The following is a 14,437-nucleotide window of genomic DNA, read 5'->3' as shown; positions in this document are numbered from 1 at the left end:
ATCGAATCTGTTTCGACAGGGTGCAGAGTATTCTCAGTGCTAAGTAGTACTTCAGAAATTAAGCTGGGGGTTCAGCGCTTTCCAACCGGAGGCCTCAGGTGGGATTGCAGGTGAGTTGTCCTGATGTGCGGCTGTCGGCAGAGCCCTTGTCGGAGACTCGAACGACGCTATCTGTCAGGATCGCAGAAAAAGCAGAGCTCAGCTGGCATTGCTGTTTGTGTGCTCACAGCTCCCGTGCCGTGTCCCAGCAAGGGCCTGTGGCACTTTCTGGGGTGCTGCTCGCTGATCTAACTGGAGGGTCGGGTATGTGGGTGCCACAGGGTGTCAGGGAAGAAACCGTAGTGTGATAGCGGCCTTTGCACATACTGATTTGAAGTTTGATGCTTTGTTAAAAACTGCTTTTGTTGAGCCAAGAGCCTTTTGGACTGGCTTTATAGGAAGGGTTTGTCTTTTCCTTCCCTGTTCCAGGTTTCATTCTGCTAATCAATTATCTTTTTTACCTACCACCTATACAGGAGGAAAGACAGTATCTACCAGGGAATCGAAAGCCCCTTGTTTTCTCCCTGTCCATTCCTCATCGCTGCGCAGGAATTAACTTCTTTGTTCCTACTGTATCCCTTTAAAGTCCGGAGTAAGAAATGTCTTCAAGGTCACAGTCCTCCTTGAAACTAATGACGGTGTTTTTCCTAATCCCATTACAAGGTCCCTAGTATCATTAGATGCAAGCGTTACTGTTTAGCTTCATTTGATAAGCTGATGAAAGGGGGAGGAAAAAGGCTCCCTGATGCGGAAAGTATCTACTGTAATGGAACATGTTCAGAAACGTTATAATCTGCTTAATGTTGGGATTTTGGTGGCCTGGTGCTGTACCTTTTGTAGAGCAGCATAAAAGGCAGTAGGGAGAGCAATCCTGACGGGTACTTTGAAAGACTGGAATGGCTCACGCACAAGAGCTTTGAACAATTTAAAATTTTTATTGTTTTTTTCCCCCAGGCCTGAAAATGGGAATCTTGTCTATGCTGTGAGCTCCCCCCTCTGGCATCAGGATATTTGTAATAACATCGAAGACCCTGACGCGTTACAGAAATATGTATTTCTGGAATAAGGTCAGGGGCACTTTTTCTTGCTAAAGTGTGATATTAAGCCTCCAAACCCAGACTGCTGACAGCACTGCACTGCTATGCGCTTCCATCCGTTTGGGAATGGGAGGAATATAAAACCATACTTATTGTAAGTTTGACAAAGCGGGTCTCTAGTTCTGATGTAATTTCAAAGATGTCAGTGGCCTTATAAGCTGGGCTTGAAATGGTGGCTGCTGGGTTGATGTCAAAGGGGAACGTGCCCTTTTATCAACATCTTGGAGTCACTAGGCTTGTTCCTACAGAAGCCTACGTTTGCTGCCCTCGTATTTAGCTGCTCTTCTGTATAAACCCTTCACGCAACTAATTTATGGGCCGCTTCTCTCTGTTAGGTGCTTTGCCGCTGGGCCACTGTTGTAGATTTACATGTGGTTGGATCTTCAAGGATTTGGTCAATTAGAAAATGCCAACGTGTGTTTGAAGAGTCAAGGAACCATTTTTTGTTACTCTGGTGCTTGTTAAACAGGGCTGTTTGGTACTGTCTTCTTATTAAGTCAGTCTGGAAGGCATGAGATCTAGAAGTCTTCAGGTTAATTCTGATAAATGCAAGAGATTACATATGAATTTACAAAGTGTAGGCTTTTTAAAATGCGACGTCATAGCCGTTCCTGCAAGATATCTTTAAAAGCCTTTTATATATAATGAAGGAACAATGCTGGGTTTAACTATAGCAGGCATCCTTTTTTTAATCCACTTTTACTCCTTCGTGTGCCTGACACTAGTTGGTAAATCACTTTTGTGGGTAATGCCTCCTATTACAGCAGCGTATTATGAAGAGGTAGGTGGAAGTTTCCTTGCTCATTCTCTGTTTTTCAAGTCACTGCGATGAAGTTTTTAATTGATCGGAAAGAAGATGAAGCAACTGGTGGCTATACAGTTCTGTTACTCACTTTAATTAACTTTCATTGTTCCTTACACCATTTCTTTCCCACTATTTGATACTGCTTGAAGGCAGAGTCTGTCTCTGTAGCTTCCACTGCTAAATTTCTTTCACGGTCTGGGTTGTAAGTATAATAGTCACCTCCACGCATTTTTTTTCTTGCCTCATTTTTCTCTCCCATGCAACACTGCTGCAGTGGGCTAGCATTTGCTATAGCTGCTATATAGCTTACTGGAAAAATATATTCTCCTAGGATTGTAATTTGTCATTTAAAAAAATAAATAATCAGACTTAAAATCCAGTTTTAAATATTAATTTTGCAGCTTTGTATCTAGTTATACAAATATTCAGATCCTTCCAGTTGTTAAGAATCAACATGCATGACAGTATCTCAAGTTGTATGCTAATTTGTTTGCCATATAGTCAAATTACCATGTATGTGGAAGAGATGGATCAGTTTGTCTGGCAGCTGATCCCAGTGTCTGTATGACCCAAGGCAAAGGTCTCTGGTCCTGAAGTCCCTTATTCAGTCCCTAAAGTAATCCCGGGTGCAGTTGCTGTTCACTCAGGTTAGGATTTGAACCCCAAGTTGCATGAAATACTTCTTATTTTGTAATGTTTTGGCATAAAGTATCCTATCATGGATCCTGCTTTGGTCTGTTTGTGACTGCTATACAACCCTCTATGCAAGTGCAAGAAAATTTCTGTATCCCTGCAAATGAGTTGAAATTGGAGACCGGAATCCTAGTTAATTGGAATAAATCACAGTTTTCAAATGAGGCTTGGACTTTTGTCTGACTCATGTATTTGGGTTTTATATTTGTGGTAATGAGTCTGTAGGATAAGAATATGAGAGTTAGATTAATTACCAGCAGCAGCACGAGAGAGGTTGAAGCACAGGGCTTGAACTGATCAGTTGATGTGAATGTCCTCGGTAGCTCACAGTTCAAGTTCAGGAGCAGAAAGCAGCATGCCTGGATGCTCTCGAGTAGTATTTGGCACCAAAACACAAAATCATAGAATCATTTAGGTTGGAAAAGACCTTTAAGATCATCGAGTCCAACTGTTAACCTAACACTGCCAAGTCCAACCACTAAACCATGTCCCTAAGCTCCACATCTACACAGCTTTTAAATACTTCCAGGGATGGTGACTCCACCACTTCCCTGGGCAGCCTGTTCCAGTGCTTGATAACCCTTCCAGTGAAGAAGTTTTTCCTAATGTCCAATCTAAACCTCCCCTGGAGCAACTTGAGGCCATTTCCTCTTGTCCTGTTGCTTGTTACTTGGGAGGAGAGACCAACCCCCACCTGGCTACAACCTCCTTCCAGGGAGTTGTAGGGAGTGATCAGGTCTCCCCTCAGCCTCCTTTTCTCCAGGCTAAACAACCCCAGTTCCCTCAGCTGCTCCTCATCAGACTTGTGCTCCAGACCCTTCACCAGCTTCATTGCCCTTTGGACACGTTCCAGCACCTCAATGTCCTTCTTGTAGTGAGGGGCCCAAAGCTGAACACAGTACTCAAGGTGCGGCCTCACCAGTGCTGAGTACAGGGGGACGATCACTGCCCTGGTCCTGCTGGCCACACCATTTCTGATACAAGCCAGGATGCTGTTGGCCGCCTTGGCCACCTGGGCACACTGCTGGCTTGTATTCAGCCGGCTGTTGACCAATACCCTCAGGTCCTTTTCGGCTGGGCAGCTTTCCAGCCACTCTTCCCCAAGCCTGTAGCGTTGCCTGGGGTTGTTGTGACCCAAGTGCAGCACCCGGCGCTGAGCCTCGTTGAACCTCATACAGTTGGCCTCGGGCCATCGATCCAGCCTGTCCATATCCGTCTGTAGAGCCTTCCTACCCTCAAGCAGATCAACACTCCCACCCAACTTGGTGTTGTCTGCCAACTTACTGAGGGTGCACTCGATCCCTTCATCCAGATCACAGATAAAGAAGTTAAAGAGAACTGGCCCCACTACTGAGCCCTGGGGAACACCACTCGTGACCAGCCGCCAACTGGATTTAACTCCATTCGCAACACTTTGGGCCCAGCCAGTTTTTGACGCAGCGAAGTGTACGCCCATGCAAGCCATGGGCAGCCAGTTTCTCCAGGAGAATGCTGCGTGAAAGAGTGTCAAAGTTTCTTAAAGTCCAGGTAGACAACATCCACGAGCTGCTCAGAGCACACTGTACAGATGTACTAAATTTACTCCTGATGAAGTTTTTATACTTTTGACTGGTGATAATTGATGGGCTGTACCCTCAAGGGAAATAAATCTCTGTGAGTCAGATTTATGAGGACCGTTATGTTTATTTGGCAGCATGACGCTTGTTACAGGGATAAACTGAGCGAACAGGAGAAAAGCTGACATGTTGAAAAATGTTGTATCCTGTTTCTCAACTGGAATCCTGCAGTTTTAGAGCCATAAAACTTTTCTTCTTGTTGTTCGGGACACGTGACTTGGAAAACTTGCATTTGTTGGGGAGCTGAGGATTGGGAGACGTACAGGTGTTTCCTCAGGAAAGAATCCCAAGGCATTTTTGTTCTTCTGTGCTGTAGGGATAGTGCACGTTTTTGTCAAGTGCCTGATTAAGTTTGACATTTGAAAATAGAACTTCACGCAGAAATAAGTACTGTACTTCTGAGTATTTAATTAAGATGTTTAGTTCCTGTCAAGGCTGGTAGTTTCTCTTTCCTGTTAAGGGCAATGCGTCTTCAACTGCTGAAATTTCAGAAACCTGTACTTAACCTTTAATCGTCATTCCATTTACATAGAAATCTGATTAACAACTTTTAAAGTTCAGGAGCTGCGAGTAAATGCAATTAAAGCCCTTTTGGAGTCTGTTATTAAGAGCTGGCATTTAATGAAGACTGAGGGCACACTACTGTTACCATCTACACTATAGCAGGATGTCTTAAGCAATTAGTTGAAGGCATGAAGTACATGAAGTGTGCTGTATAATCCATGAGTTAACATGGTTGGTATTTAAACAGCATGCTGCCTTTTCCTCCCTTTGCTGCTGCTGTGTTGTATGTGCCAGTTTGAGTAGCAGAAGCTCAGATCAGTTGGGTTCAGTGCAGCACCGTTTCTCCTGTGCACATTTTTTTCCCTGAGATGGAGGATGCCCTGAAAGGTGGGTCTATAAGCAAGCACTAAACGTGAGCAAATATATCCTCTTTCTTCGTGATTTAAAAATGTTTGGCTTAACTTCAGTTCTAAACATGTTTCTAACAGTATCCTCCCCACCTCCAAAATGCGCAGAACCAGTGAAGCTTAGCTAAATTATAATTGCAGAGCAGAAATCTGCACTCAATTACCTATTCAACTCTTACACTCCTCCTTGACCTTTTTATATGCTACATGAACAAAAGAAAGTCCAGTCAAACTGAAAGACAGTGTGTTTTAATCTTGCAGGAAAATACTTCATTTTGTGCCATCTATGAAACAGGTGGTAATTACGCCTTTCTGATGAAATTCATTGCTTTTTGGTCCATTTTTAGAATGTCATTGGCTAGTTATCTAGCCTATGGATCATACTGGACCATATGTATTTTACAAGTTATCGTCAGTCATGGGCAGGGTGTCCCTGCCCATGGCAGGCAGTTGGAACTAGATGATCTTTAAGGTCCCTTCCAACCCAAACCAGTCTGTGATTCTGTTGATTCTATGAATCATATCAGAAGCAGAAGACATAAAGATTCATGTAGGTGTGTATATGAGTATAAATATATAAAAAAATACATGCATGTATATATACACACATGTATTTATACACATATACACACACATATGTTTATATATAGTCATCAAACGGTCCTAGCAATTACAAGTTACTGCCCAGAGGCCAATTGGATTTACCTGTCAAAAATTGCAAAATAGATGTATCATTTGTTCCGAAGCACTGTGCAACATTCAACCAACCCCCTCCAAGCTGTGTAAATCTCACTGTTTCCGGTTGTCGTCATGCAGATGAAATGCTTAACTATGGAAATACGCATCCGAACGTGGATTTTCTTTGCAGGAAATGAATAATCCCGACTGACTCCCCCTGCCACCCACCTTCATTCAGGGGTTTTTTTGTGTTTTACTTTGGTGATAAGGGCCTTGAGAGAAAGCGGCCTTGTTGCTTGGATCATTTCTGCAAGCATAATCTGTATTTGCAGAACAGCTGACGTGCCTGGAGAAAATTAAATTCTGTCCATTTGTTTTATGACCCAGTTATTCAAGTTGACTAGTGGTAGCTTAAATAAATTTGTCGTCAGTATTTGTTCCTCTTTTATTAAAATAAATAAATCAGCAGAACTACTGGGAAAGTTAATCATAGAGTCATAGAATTGTTTGGGTTGGAAGGGACCTCAAAGCCCATCCAGTTCCAACCCCCTGCCATGGGCAGGGACACCCTCCACTAGCCCAGGTTGCCCAAAGCCCCATCCAACCTGGCCTTGAACACTGCCAGGGAGCCAGGGGCAGCCACGGCTTCTCTGGGCAACCTGTGCCAGGGCCTCAGCACCCTCACAGGGAAGAAGTTCTGCCTCAGGTCTCATCTCAATCTCCCCTCTTTTAGTTTAAAGACATTACCCCTTGTTCTATCACTACACTCCCTGATAAACAGGCCCTCTCCAAGTTGGAAAAAAAAAAAAAGACAGCCCGGCTTCAGTTCTCTTTCATGAAGGCCGGATGACTAAATTTCAGTGAAAACATCTTGAAACTTTATACGTCACTAAACTGGAGATGGCCTTCATCATGTACCTTTGTATGAGCTGGTACAGGATTGTTGTTATATGAATATTAAATGCACTAAAGTTAGAAAGCAAGTGCAAAGCCCCCCTTGAGGACGTGGAAAAGAGGCAGCGCTCTTTGTCAGCATCACTCATCTTGCAGAAGGTAGTTACCTGCTGTAGTCCCTCAGCAGCTTCTTTTAGCTGCTTATTTTTTGAGCCACAGGTATAAGTTAAGATGAAACTTCTAATATTGATGCGGCACAGGGGAATGGGGTAGAGTTAGTGACGGTAAGAGGCCTTGTATCGCGTGTGTTTGTCGTGGTCAGACCCAGTCTCTCATGCTCGCAGCTGCTGAGAACGTCAACGAATGCCGACCTTGCCCGGTGCGAGTCAGTGATGTGTCTTGGACCAGGGTTTCACTTTAAATCTGTTCCATCAGATAATGATGTGTCACAGGGGTGTTGCTACATCAGAGGGTTAATTAGTGAACACTTGCAAAAAATGACGCTATTTAAATCCTTATGCTGGGTATTTGTTACTAAACCAAAGTCCCTTTCTTGATGGATGTGTTAGCTCTTGTGGCAGCTTGCGTAAGGAGTGGGAAAATGAAATGAGTGCTGGCTCATTCGAGGAACGTGCGACCTGATGTGGATGGCTGCGACACGCGTAACGGTTTCTCCTTTTGCTGTGCCATTATATTTGTATATACGTCTCAAGTGACTTCAGCACATCCGTACACCAAGTGGAATCAGAGCCTGTGGTACTAAGGTTGTAAAGTCCACGCGCGTGTTATCAAAAGCTTGTGAACTAAAAAGGTTCTGGTTTTAATCTCTCCGAAGCAATCCAAGCAGGTGTAGGATTTGTTACCAAGTAAACCAGCTTTTAAGAAGTTGTGTTTTTGAAGTAGGAGGTTTGTTCCCTCCTTCCGTTCCTCCCTGGAGGTAGATGCACATTCACAGGTCCACAGTAATAGTTGCACTAATTGACAATTAGCATTGATAATGAGTGTAGTAGCAGTGGCAGTGATAGTATTATCTAAATAGTTCTGGGGTTATTTTTTTTACTTTTTCCCAAAAATGAAAAACAAAAGGAATTCTTGCTTCTTGTACAATAACGGAATTGGGTGATGCCTTGAGATAATTAATTCTGGAAAGGTTTTTATTATTATGTTTCAGTTAAATTAATTTCATGGGCAACAAGAGGATTAGATAAAGCAGGTTGTGCAGCATTAAACAGTATTCACGGTACCTAAAATGGTTTTTGTTCTTTCAGACTTACCTTATTGCTTTGTCCTTTGTCATGTTTGCAATGTGTGTACTCGGCCCCTGCTCCTGACATGGTACAACTTACACAGAAAGCTCAGTGCTGTCAGAATTCAATTAACTGTTACTTTCTTTTTTTTTTTTTTTTGTTAAATTCCACAATTACTGCAGCATTTTAATTATTAAGAATTTTGATATAGCAAATTACTGGGTAATTAGCTATAGACTACTGTCTCGCATAGAGTGCCACTGCTTTTCTTGCCTTCTTCTGGCACTTTGCTGGTAGTTACCTCCCATCTCCAGAGCTTCAGGAATGACGCCTCATTTCATGTGTTTATGAAGAAATAAGTACCTGTCACAGTAGTGCATCCTACTTGAACTCCCACCTTTTTTTTTTTTTTTTTGCTTTTTTTTTCCCCAGGATTCATTTGCAGTTGCTTTCATTGCCCCTGAAATCATCTCTAGCTGGATATCATCATCTCTAGCTGGATATCATCATCTCAGAATGTTTTGCCTTTCCTTAACGCACGCACCGTGGTTTGCTGTCTCCGGGCATCCCCGTTGAACTAGGGGATGTGGGATAATTTGAATCTGCTGTTCTGTTTTTAACCAACTTTCCTCGTTCAAATCCCATTAGGAAATCTCTCTTCCGCATTGTAGCCTCAGCTTCTGATTCCTCCTGCTAGGTCTAACTAAAATGTAACTCCTGAGCTTTCTCAGAGGCCGATGCAGCTCAGGAGGAGTCCGTAGTGCCTCAGTACAGCTGAAATGCCAACGTTTCTGCAGCTGCCCAGTGTGTCAGAGCAATACGCTGAAAATAAATCTTGTTTTCAATTGCTAGTACTGCATAGCAAAATACTAGAGACATTCTCAGATGCTGAGAGTGTTATTTCTGGGGTTTTTTTTGCTTGTAAAGTTTCCTCAAAGTTCAAGTCAGGTAGCCTTCCTTTGTAGTTTCATGCCCAGCAGTTGCCAAAGATGGGCCTCAGTGAGAAGATTCCACTAGCCCAAACCCGTTCCCCAACACAAACGTTACCGGTAGCTGGTTTTATTTCCTGTATCAACTCAAAACGGTCACTAAAGGTGCTGTGTAGCGGTAGTACACGGAACACTAATGGTTCCTTCATGCGAGAGCCTGAGAGCTGGCACTGAGTGGTCTGGTGGCTTTATTAAGATCCCCAGATTATAAGGAGCTGTTGTCATCTTCTCGTCTGACCTCTGCGTAAAACAAGCCATGGTACTTTCTTGAATTAATTCCAATTTGAAAGAGGGCATATGCTTTAGAAAAGCATCCAGTCTTGACTCGGGAGGGAAAAAAAAAAATCAGTGACAGACAATGCAGTGTAACCTTTGATGTAAGTGGTTAATTATGCTCTGGAAATGAATGCCTACCCTTCGTCAAAGCCTGTCCAACTTCAACTTTCCATCCTTTGGATTTTTCTAAAAAATTCATTAGCGAAGATTTTTTTTCTTTTTTTCATTCGTTCTGTACCCTCTGTGTTCCATGCTCACAGACTGATCCAGTAACCTCTTAGCCTTCTCTTCGCTAAGCTAACAAGACTGAGCTCGCGGCTTCTCGGTGTTTTGCTGTAAGTCGTGCCTTCCAGCCTTTTAATAACTTCCAGGCTGCTTTTGTGCACCCTTCCACCCTCTTTTCCCCATCTCTTTGTTTATGAGTGCCAGGGTTTCATTCAGCATTCCAGACGTGCGACCAATACAGGGCAATGCTGTAAACTTTTACTTCTGGCAAAGCTCTCTGTTTTATATAGATATTTCAAATTAGCTAATACCCACCGTCACAGTGGGACCTTCTCTGCTGTTGATTATCTTCAATATTCCCAAATTTGCTAGAGTCACAGCTTTACGCAATAATCCTATAGATCATGACTTCCACTTTTTCCCCCCTAGGTGTAGAGATTTAACTCTGCTGACATTGAAATTCTTGTAGTAGATTGATTATATTATGAATAATAATTACAAAGAAAATAATATTATTCTGTTAATGCTGTGTTCACTTTATTTTTTACCATTTCCCCCCAAAAAACATTATAATTTGCAAACTTTCTGTAGTCATTATTTTCATAGGAATTTGAAATGGGTAAAGGTCTGGGCCATCCAGTCCAGAAAGGGCTTGCTGCAGCCACTATTGTATGTGCTTTCATTGTCTGATTCAGCTTCTTGTAATTACTATTGTTTTACAGATGAAGGCAGCCAAACTTGGGTTGGAAATTAGAAAATATCTATCCAACAAAAGAGAAGCGTTCTGCAATAGTCTTGTATTTCCTTTGGAATTCAGAGAGCAAAAGGAAAAGAGGAATTAACATTTCTGGGACCTTATAAAAGCCAGTATCTGTGGTTTCCTCATTTCTAGTTATACGTTAAGGATCTTGTCGTGTGCCTGCCCTTTTTTCTTTCAGATACTGTGTTGACTTTTAGTGTTTTGGCTTTTGTCAGATCCTTGGTGGAAATATAACCATATCTCTCTCTTTATTTAAAGCGAAATTTGTCATCATCACCAGAATACTGGTTAGCCAAGATCTGTGTTCTGTAAGTCCATGTTGCTGGACATGAATTCTATTATTCTCCGTTAATTCTTTTTTAATAGAGTCTTCTATCATCTGTTCTGTGATTTTGCCCCTGATCAATATGAGGCGGAGAGGCCAGTAATTACCTGGTCATCCCATTTACCCTTGCAGAATTCATGGGATGGTGTTAGTTTTCATTTGATTTTTCTGGACCCCCCAAATACATGAAGGCATAATGAAAATCAGTGTTGATAGCGTAGAGTTTGCAACTGTCAGGATTTTCTGATGGAGCAAACTGTTCACACTGTAGCATCCATCTTAATTCAGAGTGTATGAGGATGTGAAATACCATTTACAGCTTTTAATTGATGGAGTAGAGCTTATTCAGAGCTCAGGCCTCGTATCTAAAACCTCACAAGAGGTACAAATAATGAATTAATTTAGCTGTTGCCCTGTGGCCAGGCATGTTTTATTGTCTATGCTTTGTTCAGAGGTCAATCTTGAGCACGATAAGCCATAACGACTTACATGACTTCTCGTGGGGCTCAGCCAAAGAATAAAAATGTGGATCTGGAGAGTCGCAGCAAGTGCAAGCAGCAGTCAGACGCAGAAGCAAATTTGTTCTTGCCCCGTTGCAGTTCAGAAAGGCAGCGTAGTGCGAGTGTTATCTGATCAACGTGATAGACAGGCTACACATACTGATACGACCTTTTGAAATTTCAGAATTTAATTAAGCCTCCAAATCCATAAATATAGCTTTTTTAATAGAACATTTTTATATTCATTTTCATTTCCAAAGAGCAGTTGGAGAAAGAGTGCTTTGTTCTCTTGCTTTATGTACGGCTTGGTTTGTTTGACGTTGATGTAAATATACTACATGGCTGGCAGAATTCAACCACTGAACAGAAAGTCAAAAGTCCTTATTATAGATGAATGGGATGTTGCAAACTTTACAGTCACTCATAAATCTTGCTGTACGTCCATGTGATTAACGTATAATAAGGTGTTTGATTGATGGCTTAGCAACTACTAATCAGGTGTTACGGGACCAAATCATGAAATCCCTTACTTGGTTGGTTAAGGCGAGCTCCTGTTTGCTTAGATAGGCAGGAAAATGTCTGGTTTTTCTTTTCTTTTAAGTGGATTTTGAAGTTCTAGCTTGCTGTGGCTTTTAATAAGTACGCGGCCAGGCCACAACTTCTAACATTGAAATATGATACTTATTAAAATCTTCTACTAGGGCTATGAGAGCCGAACAACTGGATAACTTGAACTGTCTAGACGTAGGGAATACATCGAGGCCGATGACGTTGAGCGAAGGCCGTGCATTTCACCACGCAATGAGAAACGACAACTTCACGCTATTTTTTCAGGCAAATAGCTGGCAAGATTTTCAGACAGGCCCACACGTTAATGGTATTGCTTAAAAATTTTAAGGGTTTTAATCTTCATGCTGCAGTTACAAGCCAAATGTACTGTGCGTTGAAGATCTCTCCTGTCTTAACTTCTCTCCCGCTTGGCTGTGTATTGTAACTGCTCAGCCATGCTTGCGCTTAATTACTTCGTTCTGAGGAATTTGTGTAACTGTTGAATACAGGGCACTGGAGCAGAAAGAGCTTTGATCTAACACGCTTTCTGCTATGCCTGAATTTTATAACTTAAAGATGAACCGGCGATTTTCGCTGCTTTTACAGCTTTTGACTTTTTTCAGAGCCTTAAGTCTAACTGTCCTGCCCTGCCTATCTAGTAATACCATAAATTAACAATTTTCTCTTCTTTTTCCTAATCTGTGGCATTTTCAGAACTGTTCTGAATGTCTAACCACAAACTCATCTTTTATTTCTCTGTTTCACTTTTTAACCAACAGAGCTAATTCATTATGTTCCTAGCTCAAACCTCTATTGACTTATTGTAATCTTGGAGCCAAGTACTGTATTACACGCTTTACATTTCTTAGTCCTGGACGAAAAGTGACACTAGAGTCGTGGAATCCATTATAAATAGGTTTCATCCATAATGGGAGAACAAATTGCTAAGTGTTTTTCTTTTTTTTTTTTTTTTAAACTTGATTAAGTTTGAGGGTTTAATTACATTTTTGTGGCAATTTTAGGGTTGTTAAGTAGAGAAGATGAAATGCAAATACGCGAATACAAACGGATTTGGTAAATTACTGTTAAAAATTAGCACAGTGATTATTTTTACTCTTAACAATAAGAATGCGTTTTAAAAGCTTGCGCTCAGGTGAAGTTTTAATTGAGATGTTTTAGGAGTCGAAGTTTCTTTGTGTTTGTATTTTTTTTTTTTCTCCCAAGCTGTCCTGAATTGTTTCTAATTAGGGGCATGATACCATTTGCCTAGATAGTTATTCGTATGTAATTTGTTTAAACTTAGACAGCACAGCACTGATGTATTCCTTTCATTACAGACAACTCTCTTTGATGGGCTTTGACTAGCTAATTATTAAAATGGAACACATTACTAATAGCCTCCGAGTAGGTAGAGTTTTCTGAAAATAAATTGAGACTTTCTGAATGCACTGACGAAAGTTAATTTTCAAGGGGTTTCTTTCCATCTTCAGACAGAAGGAAATGAAGACTTGGAATCTCTTTCCGCTTGTGTAACGCGGAGTCGCTTAAATAGCATCAAATATTGGGGCACTGCTCAGGGCTGCAAGGGTTTCACAAAGGGAACCCTGGTCTCAAAAAGGGACCCCCCAATCCCTGACCGAGTGCACTGGGCTAGAGGAAAATCAATCCTAAATTACATTGGCAGAACTGGTGGCTGTGAGAATTTATATTTTTTAATGGTAAAAGAAGCATGTTTGGTTTGTGAGCTATTAAGGGGCAATTTTTTCAGCATTCTCAGGATTTTTTCCAACAGCATACGTGACCTGCAGCACATGCACCCAAACACACGTGTGGATGTTTTATATTTTCTACATACAAATATGTAGAAAATATATAGGCATACATATGTGTCTATAAAATCTGCTTTTGTAACTGAACAGATCAATATTGCTAACCTTTCTGTTTCTAAGAGCTGTGGTATGTAATCAGTCTGAAAAGGCCAGCCAACAACCACCCACCGTCTCCCTGTTGCTGATAGAATCGGGTTTGGGAGCAGTGGGGACTTGTTGCACGATACCTTTGGTACCATCAGGGTTTTGCAGCAGCTGAGTTGGTCAAGTAATATAAAACAAGCTTTTACCAAATTAGTGATGGCGGCATACAAGTCACTAGGATCACATTTCTGAAAATAAAGCTAGGTTTCTGTTAATTAGAATTTTTGAGATTTTTATTAATTTTCCAATCCCATAGAGTACCTAAAGATCCTAGACATTCAAGTTACATTATAATGCTGTTTTTATTTTGAATGCTGAGTTCCCCTTCCTTCTGTTTGCAGATGCTGCTGACAGAGTATCTGGATATGAAGAACACCCGCACGGCCTCGGAGCCGTCCACCCAGCTTAGCTACGCCAGCTCTGGGAGAGAATTTGCAGCATTCTTCGCAAAGAAGAAACCACAAAGACCTAAAAACCCTTTGTTCAAGTAAGTGCTTGGACGATGTTAAAGCTGTGCTTAAGCCATCTCTGGTCCCTCAAGTACTGCACAACGCTGGCTGCTAATCGCAGTTTCACAGCGTGAGAGGACTATAAGTTTTGAGATGGAGATTTAATGCCCAAAGCTAAAGCCTCGGTAAGATCTCTGTTACGGATTCATCACTGGTTTTTAAAGTGTAGTTCTTTCCAGGGCTCATCTCGGGACTGGGATCCCATTATACAAGCTGCCGCAAAGCATGCAGCGATACATTACGCTTGTCTTTGTCCGCGGTAAATTCAGGACCTGTTCGAGAGAGAGATAAAGGAGACTGGACAAAGAGAATTACGATAACTGTATAATTACTAGATAGACTAAGCGGTTA

The 14,437-nt window shown here is 41.7% G+C and overlaps 1 protein-coding gene across 4 annotated transcripts in view; it reads left to right on the top strand.

The window, feature by feature from the left end:
- EXOC4 (exocyst complex component 4) overlaps window positions 1-14,437 on the top strand; it is a 404,878-nt gene that overhangs the window by 94,539 nt on the left and 295,902 nt on the right. For all 4 annotated transcript variants that reach the window (XM_054837585.1, XM_054837596.1, XM_054837605.1 and 1 more), the window contains exon 8: window positions 13,919-14,064. In XM_054837585.1, the coding sequence (XP_054693560.1) occupies window positions 13,919-14,064 (146 nt within the window). The remainder of the gene's footprint in view (window positions 1-13,918; window positions 14,065-14,437) is intronic.

The sequence above is a fragment of the Grus americana genome, chromosome 1 (genome assembly GCF_028858705.1).
Source record: "Grus americana isolate bGruAme1 chromosome 1, bGruAme1.mat, whole genome shotgun sequence".
Taxonomy (NCBI): domain Eukaryota; kingdom Metazoa; phylum Chordata; class Aves; order Gruiformes; family Gruidae; genus Grus; species Grus americana.
The sequence above is the reverse complement of the archived record's forward strand: the minus strand, read 5'-3'. Positions and strand labels throughout refer to the sequence as shown.